The 15,255-nt window shown below is 34.8% G+C and overlaps 1 protein-coding gene across 1 annotated transcript in view; it reads left to right on the forward strand.

The window, feature by feature from the left end:
* Positions 1-13,207, forward strand: part of OSTN (osteocrin) — a 41,048-nt gene extending 27,841 nt beyond the window's left edge. The window contains exons 4-5 of the mRNA XM_061167916.1: positions 9,274-9,370; positions 12,882-13,207. Coding sequence (XP_061023899.1) covers positions 9,274-9,358 — 85 coding nt within the window. The 3' untranslated portion in view covers positions 9,359-9,370; positions 12,882-13,207. The remainder of the gene's footprint in view (positions 1-9,273; positions 9,371-12,881) is intronic.
* Positions 13,208-15,255: the final 2,048 nt, after the last annotated feature.

Here is a 15,255-nt window from a genome sequence, read left to right on the forward strand (position 1 = left end):
GGGAGGAGACTGCATTATAGTAGAATTATGGGAGTTTATCTTGGAGCATGGCTACTATATGCACCTAACCTTTAAAGTATACATATTTAATTCTGTGTTTTACTAATCTAAATTACTGAACTATTTATTTATTTATTTGGCCACACCATACAACATGCAGGATCTTAGTTCCCCCACCAGGGACCTAAGTAGAAGCTTGGAGTCTTAACCACTGGACTGCCAGGGAAGTCCCAATTACTGAACTATTTAAATGAGCATCCTCTGTTAGCCATTACAGTATTTACCCCTTTTTGTTGTTACTCAACGTTGGTGGAGCTATATGCCCTTCTTGAAAGAATCCCAGGTATTTTATTGTCCCTTTAAGATGTAGTAGCAAATCACTGTTTTGAGAGAACACTCTCCACACTAAACTTAGTCCTAAGTTTCTTTCTTTGAAACTCAAAACTATAAGCAGAATCAATACAAGTTGTTGTGTATCCTACAATTGGTGAGAAAAAATGAATACGTTCACATGAAACAACTGTTTAAATAAGTATCTGTTCACAAAATAAGCTTGATCATTTTTAAAAGCTTAGTTGTCATACAGAACATAGACTCAGAGCATGAAAAAATTCAATAAATAACAAAATAATACCTAAGAGAGAAGGTATAGTTCTCAATTCATGAGAATAGCATTATTTGAACACCAAAACCATGTGTGAAAAGAGTAAGAAAAGAAAATTACAGAATAACTTCATCAATAGATACAGATATAAATTATACCCAAAAAAATCAGCAAAACAATTCTACTAATGTATCAAAAGATAACCCACTATCATTTCTTTTCCATTTATTTTTATTAGTTGGAGGCTAATTACAATATTGTAGTGGTTTTTGCCATACATTGACATGAATCAGCCATGGATTTACATGTGTTCCCCATCCCAATTCCCCCTCCTGCCTCCCTCCCCATCCCATCACTCTGGGTCTTTCCAGTGCACCAGTCTTGAACACTTGTCTCATGCATCCAACCTGGGCTGGTGATCTGTTTCACCCTTGAGAGTATACTTGTTTCAATGCTGTTCTCTCAGAGCATCCCACCCTCGCCGTCTCCCACAGAGTCTAAAAGTCTGTTCTGTACATCTATGTCTCTTTTTCTGTTTTGCATATAGGGTTAGAGTTATCATCTTTTTAAATTCCATATATAAGCGTTAGTATACTGTACTGGTCTTTATCTTTCTGACTTCCTTCACTCTGTATAATGGGCTCCAGCTTCATCCATCTCATTAGAACTGATTCAAATGAATTCTTTTTAATGGCTGAGTAATATTCCATTGTGTATATGTACCACAGCTTCCTTATCCATTCGTCTGCTGATGGGCATCTAGGTTGCTTCCATGTCCTGGCTATTATAAACAGTGCTGCGATGAACATTGTGGTACACGTGTCTCTTTCAGATCTGATTTCCTCGGTGTGTATGCCCAGGAGTGGGATTGCTGGGTCATATGGCAGTTCTATTTCCAGTTTTTTAAGAAATCTCCACACTGTTCTCCATAATGGCTGTACGAGTTTCCATTCCCACCAACAGTGTAAGAGGGTTCCCTTTTCTCCACACCCTCTCCAGCATTTATTGCTTGTAGACTTTTGGATAGCAGCCATTCTGACTGGCGTGTAATGGTACCTCATTGAGGTTTTAATTTGCATTTCTCTGATAATGAGCACTGTTGAGCATCTTTTCATGTGTTTATTAGTCATCTGTATGTCTTCTTTGGAGTAATATCTGTTTAGATCTTTGGCCCATTTTTTGATGGGGTCATTTATTTTTCTGGAATTGAGCTTCAGGAGTTGCTTGTATATTTTTGAGATTAATCCTTTATCTGTTTCTTCATTTGCTATTATTTTCTCCCATTCTGAAGGCTGTCTTTTCACCTTGCTTATAGTTTCCTTTGTTGTGCAAAAGCTTTTAAGTTACATTAGGTCCCATTTGTTTATTTTTGCTTTTATTTCCAATATTCTGGGAGGTGGGTCATAGAGGATCTTGCTGTGATTAATGTCAAGGAGAGTTTTGCCTATGTTCTCCTCTAGGAGTTTTATAGTTTCTTGTCTTACATTTAGATCTTTAATCCATTTTGAGTTTATTTTTGTGTATGGTGTTAGAAAGTGTTCTACTTTCATTCTTTTACAAGTGGTTGACCAGCTTTCCCAGCACCACTTGTTAAAGAAGTTGTCTTTTTTCCATTGTATATTCTTGCCTCCTTTGTCAAAGGTGTTCATAGATGCATGGATTTATCTCTGGGCTTTCTGTTTTGTTCCATTTATCTGTATTTCTGTCTTTGTGCCAGTACCATACTGTCTTGATAACTGTAGCTTTGTAGTATAGTCTGAAGTCAGGCAGGTTGATTCCTCCCGTTCCATTCTTCTTTCTCAAGATTGCTTTGGCTATTCGAGGTTTTTTGTATTTTCATACAAATTGTGAAGTTATTTGTTCTAGTTCTGTGAAGAATACCGTTGGTAGCTTGATAGGGATTGCATTGAATCTATAGATTCCTTTGGGTAGTATACTCATTTTCACAGTATTGATTCTTCCAATCCATGAGCACGGTATATTTCTCCATCTATTTGTGTCCTCTTTGATTTCTTTCATCAGTGTCTTATAGTTTTCTATGTATAGGTCTTTTGTTTCTTTAGGTAGATATACTCCTAAGTATTTTATTCTTTTTGTTGCAATAGTGAATGGTATTGTTTCCTTAACTTCTCTTTCTGTTTTCACATTGTTAGTGTATAGGAATGCAAGGGATTTCTGTGTCTTAATTTTATATCCTGCAACTTTACTATATTCATTGATTAGCTCTAGTAATTTTCTGGTAGAGTCTTTAGGGTTTTCTATGTAGAGGATCATGTCATCTGCAAACAGTGAGAGTTTCACTTCTTTTCCTACCTGGATTCCTTTTATTTCTTTTTCTGCTCTGATTGCTGTGGCCAACACTTCCAAAACTATGTTGAATAGTAGTGGTGAGAGTGGGCACCCTTGTCCTGTTCCTGATTTTAGGGGAAATGCTTTCAATTTTTCACCATTGAGGATAATGTTTGCTGTGGGTTTGTCATATATAGCTTTTATTATGTTGAGGTATGTTCCTTCTATTCCTGCTTTTTGGAGAGTTTTTATCATAAATGAGTGTTGAATTTTGTCAAAGGCTTTCTCTGCATCTATTGAGATAATCATATGGTTTTTATCTTTCAATTTGTTAATGTGGTGTATTACATTGATTGGTTTGTGGATATTAAAGAATCCTTGCATTCCTGGGATAAAGCCCACTTGGTCATGATGTATGATCTTTTCAATATGTTGTTGGATTCTGTTTGCTAGAATTTTGTTAAGGATTTTTGCATTTATGTTCATCAGTGATATTGGCCTGTAGTTCTATTTTTTTGTGGCATCTTTGTCTGGTTTTGGAATTAGGGTGACAGTGGCCTCATAGAATGAGTTTGGAAGTTTGCCATCTTCTGCAATTTTCTGGAAGAGTTTGAGTAAGATAGGTGTTAGCTCTTCTCTAAATTTTTGGTAGAATTCAGCTGTGAAGCCATCTGGTCCTGGGCTTTTGTTTGCTGGAAGATTTCTGATTACAGTTTTGATTTCCATGCTTGTGATGGGTCTGTTAAGATCTTCTATTTCTTCCTGGTTCAGTTTTGGAAAGTTATACTTTTCTAGGAATTTGTCCATTTCTTCCAAGTTGTCCATTTTATTGGCATAGAGCTGCTGGTAGTAATCTCTTTATGATCCTTTGTATTTCAGTGTTGTCTGTTGTGATCTCTCCATTTTCATTTCTAATTTTGTTGATTTGGTTCTTCTCCCTTTGTTTCTTAATGAGTCTTGCTAATGGTTTGTCAATTTTGTTTATCTTTTCAAAAAACCAGCTTTGAGCTTTGTTGATTTTTGCTATGGTCTCTTTTGTTTCTTTTGCAAAAGAGTGTATTTTTAAAAAAAAATAAATAAATAAAAGTTTGATTTGCTTTAGAAAGCCAACTAATAGAACTAACAAATTGAAGAAGTAAAGTCATATCATCCAGTAGATCCAGAAATAACACTCAATAAAGCTAAACATCTATTTATGATCTAAATCACCAGTGGACTAATAACAGAAGGAAATCTTTTTTAACCAAGGAAGGACCAACTATTAAAAAACCTACAACACATATTCTTAAATGATAAGCAACAACAAATCCAATAAATTTTTTTATGGATAAAATTATAGAAATACATGAGAAGGCATTAAAGACAATCTAAACAGCTAATCTTGGATAGTTAGAGTCAATATTGTAAAGAATTCAATTTTCTCCAAATTGATTTATACCTTTGATTCAACACAATTCCAGGTAAAACTGCAAGAGGATTTCCCATGAAACTTGACACTGAATTTGGAATATATAAATAATTAAGTGTGAATATAGGAAAAAAAGAAAAGGAACATGACCATGTCACTGCATAAATAAAAAATAACTTCAAAAGGATTAAATATGTAAATATGAAGGACAGAACTGAAAAAAAATATTTAGAACAACATAGGAAAATATTTTATAACTTTGCTGCTGCTGCTGCTGCTAAGTCACTTCAGTCGTGTCCGACTCTGTGCGACCCCATAGATGTCAGCCCACCAGGCTCCCCTGTCCCTGGGATCCTCCAGGCAGGAGCACTGGAGTTGGTTGCCATTTCCTTCTCCAATGCATGAAAGTGATAAGTGAAAGTGAAGCCGCTCAGTCGTGTCTGACTCTTAGCGACCCCATGGACTGCAGCCTACCAGCCTCCTCTGTTCATGAGATTCTCCAGGCAAGAGTACTGGAGTGGGGTGCTTTTATAACATTCAGTTCAGTTCAGTCCAGTTGCTCAGTCGTGTCTGACTCTGTGACCCCATGAACACGCCAGTCCTCCTTGTCCATCACCAACTCCCGGAGTTTACTCAAACTCATGTCCATCAAGTCGGTGATGCCATTAGAGGTGATTTAATCAAACGAATGTAAAAATATTGATAAGTTTCAAAACAATACTAAAGATTTTCATAAAGACTCAGTAAAAAAAATTAACCACAAATGGGAAAGGATATTTGCTTATAACTGACAAAGTCTAATATTCAGAGTATACGAAACTCTCCTACAAATCAATACTTAAAAAAAAAAAAAACCAAACCAAGAGAAAAATAGGCAACAGACGAATAAGTACTTCCAAAAGAAGAAATTCAAGTGGTCGATAAGCAAAGGAAGAGGTGAGCAAATTCATTCAATAGTAGCCATGGAAACCAAACTAAGATCACAGAGAAGTCACAATGCAATGACCACTAAGTTGACAATACAATAGACTGGCAAAATTAAAAGTCTACAGTGTAAGGGTTGGCATAGATTTGAAACAATAGAAATTGTTATACACTGCTCTCGGGTGTGTAAATAGGTACCATTTTGAAAAACAGTATGGCATTATGTAATAAAAATAAGTATAAGAATAGCTAGCAATTCTACTAAAAATTTACCATAGAGAAAGCCTCAAATGTGCATTACAGGCATGTGAATGAAAAAAATTAGCTGAACAGTACATAACAATAGTAACAAAAAAGGAAACACCTCAAATTACTATCAGTAAAATGTGTTAATAAGCTGTTGCCTATTCATTATCCTTACAATGAAATACTATACAACAGTGAACATAAAAGAACTACATCTACACAAGTCAACATGGACAAATCTCAAAACATGAAACACATATTTGTTGAAAGAAGTCAAGAAGAATTCACACATCATTTCTTCCAAATAAAATTCTAGAACCATCTGAACTAATGAAGAGAGTTTGGAAGAATACATATAGATTATAAAGAAAATCAAAGGAACTATTAGATAAAAATTCATCCTTCAGATTACCTCTGTGACTAAGTTATGGGGGGAATCAATTTGGGAGGAAGAACACGGAGGACTTCTAAGTATTGGTAATATTTTATTTCTTAATTTGGTGCTACCAATAAGGATGTTTGTTTTATTTTCTAAAACTGAACATAGATAAATTTATAGACTCTTTGATATGTGTGATTCTAAACAAAAAGTATAAATACAAGCTTTCCAACAGTTGTTTTAGAATGGTGAACATCTTTAGAAATTGAATTATCAAAGAATATAAATGACTTAGGCTGTCTATATTTTAGTGTGAAGTTTAAAATTATATTTAAAATAATCCATCCTCATTATATTACTTTGATCTATATTCTGAATCCTTATACTACTTTCAGAATATTTTAGAATGGAAAAGATGGACTGTTTTCAATGAATATATAAGCCATGTCATTCCATTATTTTGTCACAAGAGGGACTAGATGGTTAGAAAGTATAGTTTTCCCTTTTGGTCTTAAGATTATTTTTCTGTGTTAGCATTTAAGTTTCACACTCTGTATTCATGTCAGTGTATGTGCTGAAGAGTGTAGTATTGTTATATATATTTCATATCAGCAAAAATGTTAAGATAAATGTTAGCTTGCCATTTTACTTCTGAATTGATAGATAACTATATAGAAATTATTCGACTTAGCTATTCTCATTTTTTGGTAAGTAGAAGAAATAAATAGAATACAAGTCAATATCTCCTGATTTCTAATACTTTTTTGGATCGAATCTGGGGGAAAGAAAGGAAGGAAAGAACAGGGAATGAGGGAAAACGAGAAAGAGTTTATTTTCTTTTTATCAGATATTGTGTGTTTTAGTTGCTCAGTAGTGTCTCTTTGCGACCATATGGGGTGTAGTCCACCAGAGTCCTCCTTCCATGTGATTTTCCAGGCAAGCATGTGACAGTGGGTAGCCATTTCCTTCTCCAGGGAATCTTCCTGACCTAGGGTCTCCTAGGGTCTCCTGCATTGCAGGCAGACTCTTTACTGTCTGAGCCACCAGGAAAGACTGTAGTGTCTGTCCTCCCATCTACTTGAGCAGGAAAATTAGATTAACTGTAGTACAGAAAGAAAAAAATGCTATTTTCATTTATTTTACTTTCACTTTTGAAAGTATATGTTGGTAATATGGACCCATACATGTTCTGTTCTAATTTATAATAATGCATGAAACCAAACCATCGCTCTGTTGCGCCGTGCTGTGCTGTGATCACTCGTGTTGGACTCTCTGTGGCCCCACGGACTTTAGTTCTCCAGGCTTCTCTGTCCGTGGAATTCTCCAGGCAAGAATACTGGAGTGGGTTGTCATTTCCAACTCCAGGAGACCTTCCCCACCCAGGGATCAAAGCCACCTCTTGTGTCTCCTGCATTGGCAGGCAGATTCTTTACCACTGGGCCACCTGGGAAGCCCTGAAACCATCACACTTCTCTAAAAAAGTAAAAGGATTATTTCTGGTGACACTATTCACTCCACAGAAGCTTTCAGAGGTCAGTTCACATGTGGGCCACTACTCTTTTCCCAGCTGCCATTTCCTTTCTCTTCTCCTCAGTCCTTTAAACACCTGGAAATGCTGGTTTCTCACTTCCTCTTCTACTGTCTGGGCCTTCCCCAGAGCATTCTTCTCTATCCCAGGATGGCTTCTACCTTATCCCTTCCGTGGAGTTATAATGGGAGTTGTTCATGAAGGAATTTGAGGACTCAAGGAATAAAAATCACATTTCCTGTTTTTAGGTATTAGCTGTAATACACTCAGACATCAGCCCTAAATCATACAAACAAACATATTCAGTTTTTTATTGCTGTGGTAATAAATTAACACAAACATCTGGGTTTAAAAAACCCACAGATTTATGTATTATCTTACAACTGTGTAGGTCAGAAGTGCCGTATATCATCTTGTTCAGTCGCTCAGTTGTGTCTGACTCTTGGAGACTCCATCGACTACAGCCTGCCAGGCTCCTCTGTCCATGGAATTTTCCAGGCAAGAATACTGGAGTGGTTTGCCATTTCCTCCTGCAGGGGATCTTCCCAATCCAGGGATTGAACCCACGTCTCTTGCATCTCCTATATTGGCATTTGAATTCTCTACCACTTTTCCACCTGGAAGCCTTTATAGATGATGTAGTTTTAGTGTTTAAATTATGTAGTCTAATACTGACAATATAATGCAAGTAATTAGAAAGAACCAAAAAAACTATTGAAAATGCTCTGAATCAAATCTTGAAACTCTTTAAGCTGTTGAATATTGATGAAGTTGTCTTGAGAGGCAATTAGATCTTCCTCATTGAGACTTTCAAGTGATAAGCTGTATCAAAAATTGGAGCTGATATTCTTACGTTTGGTGCAAAAATTAACTTTAAGACTCTTTCCTATTCTAAAATATTTGATTGCTGGTAATGTTCTATTTCTTGATCTGGGTAGTAATTGTGTTTATAATCTGTATATATCTCATATTGTTCACTTACAAAATACTTATCCTATTTTCTGTATGCATATTATGTCAATAAAAAAGCCCAACAAATCTGTTAAGTCAATTCCCCTCAGCTGTGAGACAAGTCACTTACTTACATGACTTTCTTAGTTTCTCCCTATTTCTATCTTTCTTAAGAAGACAAAAACTTTTAAACCCAAGGCCAGTGAAAGTTATGCATTCACAGCTCTGGGATCTTTCCTATTAGCATTTTGACAATAGAACCAAGTAATGGCAATAACAAATCAAATTAAAATGTGTCTTTTTAAAGAGATAATTCATAAAACACACAAATTGTAAGGCCTCTTGTAGAATTTTTTAACTTTATTTTAATAATGAAACTTTTTTTCCCCAAAACAATATCTGAACATATATAACAAATATAGACTATCACACACAAAGCTTCTCTAGGTAAAATCTGAGTGAAGACCTGAGGGGCTCACTTACTCTATATCCAGTCTTGGCTTCATATCTGTTCCTCTTCCACCACCATCCTTCCCCAGGAAAACCATTGTAAGGAAGAGATTAGGGAAAACCACTGACCTAGTGCAACCTCCCTCAACTGACAGAGGAACACACCAAAATCTGAAGAGGGGAATGGGACTTACCAAACTAAACACTTAGCAGATTGGTATGCTGGTAAGATCTGGCTTTTCATCTATTTGATTTTGGATAAGTTGTTTAATTTCTCTAAGCCTCAGTGTCCTCAGATGTAAAATGGAAGTGGGCATACCTACTTCAACAGATGTCCAAAAGATAAGAGATAGTGTCTGACATATACTGGGTGCCAATGAATAAGAACTACTAGTCATTCCTACTCCAGAAGAAAGGCCCCAGATCTGCGGGAAATAAAAAAAGCAAAACTAATTGAACATTAGCTTAAATATGTTATTTTTGGTTTGTTTCAGGAAAGTAGTAGATCATCCAAAAAGGCGATTTGGTATCCCTGTGGATCGGATTGGAAGAAACCGGCTTTCAAATTCCAGAGGCTAATGGATTCCAATCGTGAGTAAAATTTGAAGAAATAACAATACCTGCAGGCTTTGATTAATATTTCACAGTGGGCTAATTGATCCATCTTTGTTTATAAATCCCCCTTTGGATCTCTTGGCTTATAAACTCAGTTTTTCAAACATTTCTTACTTGATTAGTATATTGATGTCAAATAATTTAAATGACATTAAAAAACAATGCCTAGATTTACTTTGCCCTAAAAAGAAGACTTATTCTCACAAACTTGCATATTGAGTATTAATATGCAAAGATTAAAGCTCTAATTAGCAATAAATCATTTTCATAAATATAAATAAACATGTAGCAATCCCTCTATTATTAAGAAGACACATTCTGGTGATATACACCATCTTGTTGCTCATGACTAAACTACCCAATTATCATCATGAACCAGGAGAGAAAATGATATAGCAGAAAGAGTATCAGGCCTGAAATCAGGACATTTAATCCAAATCCTGGTTCTGTCATTCATTATCTCATTTCCATCAAGATAACTGATTTCTATGCAGTTTGGACATTTAGATAATAACATTAAGGGTGTTGTGAAGATTACATTAGATGCCTGTACTTGCTTAAATTCTGAAATCCTCCTTCATAAAATGAGGATAATAATAATGCAACTACATTGCATTGTCCTGGGGATAAATGAATTGATATCCATTAAGCAACTAGAATTGTGCCAGACATAATTAAGTACTCAATAATAATTATTATTATTGTACAAATAAGTGGAAAGCTTATATTCATTAACTCACAGTGCACCACAGCTAGTAAGTGACACAAGTAGAATTCAGTTCCAGAAAGCTTAAATCATTAGCTTGTATTTTAAATGTATTTAATTGTACATATTATATGTTTTAAACAGTAAGTATTTTTTGGACACACAATCTAGGCACTCCCAATAAGGCTTACAGAGAGGGTGCGTCCTTTCTCCCAAACAGGTTAAGACAGCTCAGAACTATTTTGACAATTTCAGACTCCAGAGAGAAAACTGCTTTTTGCTTTTCTCAAGAGAATCCTCACACCAGTTATGAGGAGGCCCAGAGCATCACATTGGCCTTGATCCTCTTAATTTGCCATGCTGTTTGCCTCCTCATCAAATACTCTCAACCAAAATGAAAAATCAGTATTTTACCTCAACTGTCTCATTCACAGAATGTCAATTAAAATAATTTTTTCCTCTATGGAATCATTGGTCAGTGAAGTAGCAAGGTTACTGAATGTCCATAACTATAGGAGGGCTTACTGAAAATAACCAATGACACTGCCATTTGAGCAACACCATCTTCAAAACTCAGGCTGAAATTTTTTTATTTCTAGAGATATACTAAGAAGGATGGTTACTCTTCAGGGATGTTGAAAAATCACCACATTATATTTGAACAGGAACTAATTGCTATTAAAAGTTAAGTAACTCCTAGAAATCGGGGCCACAACCCTGCAGTTTCTTGTTGTATTGAGAACATTATGACACTGAGATTAAAATAATTAAATTCAGTTGGTTTCCACATATATCTCATCACCTTTGCAACTCTGGGTTATCACCCATTTTAATATTTCTGAGTTTAACCAAAACATGTGTATGACAAAAAAATCATATAAGGAGTTCATTTTTCCTATAAATTTTACATATGTTGTAGACCATAAAATCTCCAGAGAGTTACTAAACTATGAAAAGGGAGTTGAATTACTGTTTTCTGAACCATTGTTATGTGAAATACAAATTAATATATTATGTCCTTCACTTAATAGATTTTATAGAGCATCGAGGGTTTCCCTAGTTGGTAAAGAATCTGCCTGCAATGCAGGAGACCCAGGTTCAATCCCTGGTTAGGGAAGATCCCCATCACTGTCCTTATTATTAAAACCTAAAGATAGCAATATCATAAAAATATGTTGAGAAAAGAGTTTAATATCATACATTTTTCTCTTTCCCTTTCTTCAATCATTGTGGGTTCACCTGCTCAACCATTGTTTCTATTCTTTACTTCCTGCCACTAGCACCAAGATTTCCCAGACATTTTTTTACTTCCTCGTGTAAAGTTTCATGTTTTTATATTTTAAGAATAATAAAGGCTATCAAAATATGGTTTTAATTTCCATTTAACTTTTCAAAATTATTTTTGCTGTGTTATTTCTTATTGTCACAATATTCCTTTGAATTAAACAGGAGATATAATATGTGAATCATTTAATAGATAACATGAATAATTAAATAATTTTCACATAATCACGCAATGAAATCACTTGAGATCCAAGGATACAAAGTCTCCTTCAACCTAAATCATTTTTGTAAATAAATGAGAACACAGGCTTTGAGAGGAAACTGATTTGCCCAAGATTTTACACACTTTTGGACAAAGCAAGCTCCAGGTCCCAACCTCTGGACTTGTAAGCCAACATTCTCTTCATGGCCCATAAGATCTGTGTGCTAAATTGTTATTGCTGACTGCACTGATTATCCATTTCTTAAACAAACAGAAATAGTATCTCAGACTTTATGAAAATCTTTGTTTCACTTCTGTGAGAGCTAATATACACTCTTTGGGGGCAGTTTTGTTTGTGGGTTTTCACCTTCTGGGTTTCACTGTAAGTCTTCGCACTAATAATGAAACTGGTACTAACATGGAAGTTTTTCTTGGTTTGAGGTCAAGTCTAGGGACAGCTGCTGTGTGTTACTTAGTTTCCAGAATAAATGTTTGTCTCTTCCTGATACACATTTTGGAAAGGATGATAATCTTCTTTTTACACAATGTCCTCCTCAAATTGTTAATATATTGGACCAAATTTTTGAGTTTTTAATAGGTTTCAGTTCTAAGCAACTCAAATTCAGAGTGGTAAGACGCAGCTTCTCTAGCTGCAGTTAGCAAAGTTCTAGGTCCCTGCTGTTGAAACAGGATGCCAACTTAATGAAATGTGGTAAATATGATCATTAATTGTGCTACCCCTTGCTGCTACAGTACCTTAAGACTTTTAATAACGTAAAACACATGTTGCTGCATTATACTGACAATTTTTATTTTAGAACAATATTGACACATATCATTCTGATAAAGCAACATACCTCTCAAATAACAGAAATACTATGCTTAAATACCAGCATATATCTGGGTCCTTTAAAGAGAGCAAAATATACAACAGTTATCAGCATGTTAACAATAAACAGAAAGTAGTAATCAAATTTTCTTTATCTTTCCCTTGTAACGGCAACATACTTTGACCTAAGATTGGAAACTCAAAAGAAAGAGGTACGAGAAGAAAGGAGGTGTGGTTTCAGCATAAGCACCTACCTATTACATTTGAAATACACTTTTTAATAAATTTTGATCTGAAATTATCATTTTGCGTTATTGTCTCTGCCATAAAAGACATGGCACTTAAATAAAAGCTATAATGAAACCTCATGTAATTAAAGTTTTAGCTCTTATCAACTGAAGCTGATGGATTTCCCCTTATGCAGAGTTCTCATTAGCTGTAACATTTTCAACTTTCATTTTTGCAGACACAACTTCCTTGGGTGAAATGTCACAGAAACATGGAAGATATTTTGAAGTTCTTCACACTCCTTAATGATTAAACTTCTAAGGAAACTTCTGTCATCCTTTCCAGAGCTTGAACTTCTGTTCATCACATCACAGTATTGTTATAACTTCAATTAAATTGTGCAGATAATTTCAATGCATGGATATTTTTAAAATATATATTTTAGTTATTCATGAATGGTTACTACACCCCAAACATTACTTTTCTAAGAAACACAATACATTGAAATGCTTTCTGTGTGCCTTTACCATTTACATATATGAAATTGAAGAATAATAACTAAAGACTGACTGATTTATTTCAGTAGAATTTAGGTACAATCCATTTGATCATCACTGGGGAACAAGGAAAGACAATGCTGTGTATTTTCTCTTGAAGACTTTTACTCCTCCCTTATCTTTTGTCTGTGAGCCTCTTGGGTAATGATTATGAAATTAGGCTTCTTTTACATTCAAATGTCAGTTCGGTTCAACCAAATAAAACACAATCCCAGTTCCAGATATAAGAGAAAAACTCTCTGAGCAAGAAAAAAACAGCAGTAATTAAGCCCATAAATTTTATTCTCCCTATAAATTGAGAAACACTGCAGGTCAGAGCATACTGACTTAGAATCAGGAATCGAAGAATATTATTCATTTGCCAAGTTTGGCTATCTCATGTCCCCTAACATCTTTCCATTTCTCTAAATTATAACTTATAGCTAATTGAGAGTAGCAGTGGCTGATTAGGAGAGCTATTTACAGAAATAACATGAAATTGTGGGGGAAGTCAAATAGGAAACCACCAGAGCTCTTGGGGCCAGTTCAGTTCACCTAATTGAAGCGCAGTACATTTTAGCACACTACAATAAGCAGTCTTCTTAATGTTAACCACCCATCTATGAATCCATTTAATCTGTTTCATATATTGTGTTTAATAAAGCATTGAAGAGTATAATATATTTGAGAATGATTTCTTTAAAATGATTCAAATTATTTTTAATTCGCCTATGAAAGCACAAGGTTTGATATTCTGGGAAGCAGTCCTCAGCAAAAACTGCATTGTTGCTGTAATTTAAGTGCATAAGCCCATTGTGCATTGTATATGCTTTAAAAACATACAGAGAATTTATGACTTGAACAAGAGAGTTAGCATAAATTAGCAGAAGTTTAAAAAGCCTCTGAAAATACTTCTTTAAACTCTAGTAATCACTGTCAAGCAGACCTGGTATGTGAGAAAAAAAAGTTTGACCAGTAGAGAAAGGTTTATTTTAGCTAAAAAGGAAGAGTGTAATGAGAAGGTACAGTTAAACTGGAAGAAGAGGAGAGAAGTGGGTAATTGTTGATCTTAACTAAAAATAAATCAACATACAATCCAAAGAATAAAATAAACTCAAACACAGAAATGAACATATAGTTAGCATTGAACACAAAGTGATTTTGTGTGTAGTTTCTTTGGGGGAGAAATTTTCTAACTGCTGAAAATCTTTAAATTTAATTAAAAAAAAAAAAAACTGAAAATGAAATATTCTTTGACTTGTAATAGAGGAGCATTAGCAAAGAAAAGTAAATTTTGAGAAAGCTCACGGATTCTTTGATTTCTGTTCATACTCTTGCACTAGAAATTTAGCAGTGGTACACAGACAAAGATCCTGCAGGACTTACTATTTGAAAGAAATTTTAAGTTATAATTTATCTTGCCCAACTTTGTGATGATTTATAGAAATGTATCCTATTCCTTAGCAACTCTTTCATTTTCCTCCCATTTGGATATTTGTCAGACTCTGTCTGCAATGCAGAAAACCTAGCTTTGATCCCTGGGTCAGGATGATCTCCTGGAGAAGGGAATGGCTACCCACTCCAGTATTCTTGCCTAGAGAATTCCATGGACAGAAGAGACTGGCAGGCAGTCCATGGAGTCACAAAGAGTTGGACATGACTGAGTGATTAACACTCCACTCCACTGCAATCCAACTGGGTGCTCCTGCTTCATGCTTTGACAAAAGGTATTAAAACCTAGCGTAGCCTAAAAATTTATCATGGTAAAGATTTAAAGTTGGATTAAACAAATTGATTTCCTATCTTCTTTAATTTTTAAATTCAAAATTATGCTTTTGTGCTTCCATTTTAACTAAAGTAAGCAATCACAATATATTGATTTACACTTTGTTCTCATGTGTAATGCATTTGTCTCATAGCATATACACCAGACTTACATGAAGAAAAAAAGAAAAATGTTTTCTCTACTTGTAACTATTTGATTTCATATTTTAATTTCTACAACTACTTTATATAGAGTAGAAAAATCATGAGCGGTATTCTAGTTTAAAATAAGATATTTGTTTAACACATCAG

The sequence above is a fragment of the Dama dama genome, chromosome 19 (genome assembly GCF_033118175.1).
Source record: "Dama dama isolate Ldn47 chromosome 19, ASM3311817v1, whole genome shotgun sequence".
Lineage (NCBI taxonomy): Eukaryota > Metazoa > Chordata > Mammalia > Artiodactyla > Cervidae > Dama > Dama dama.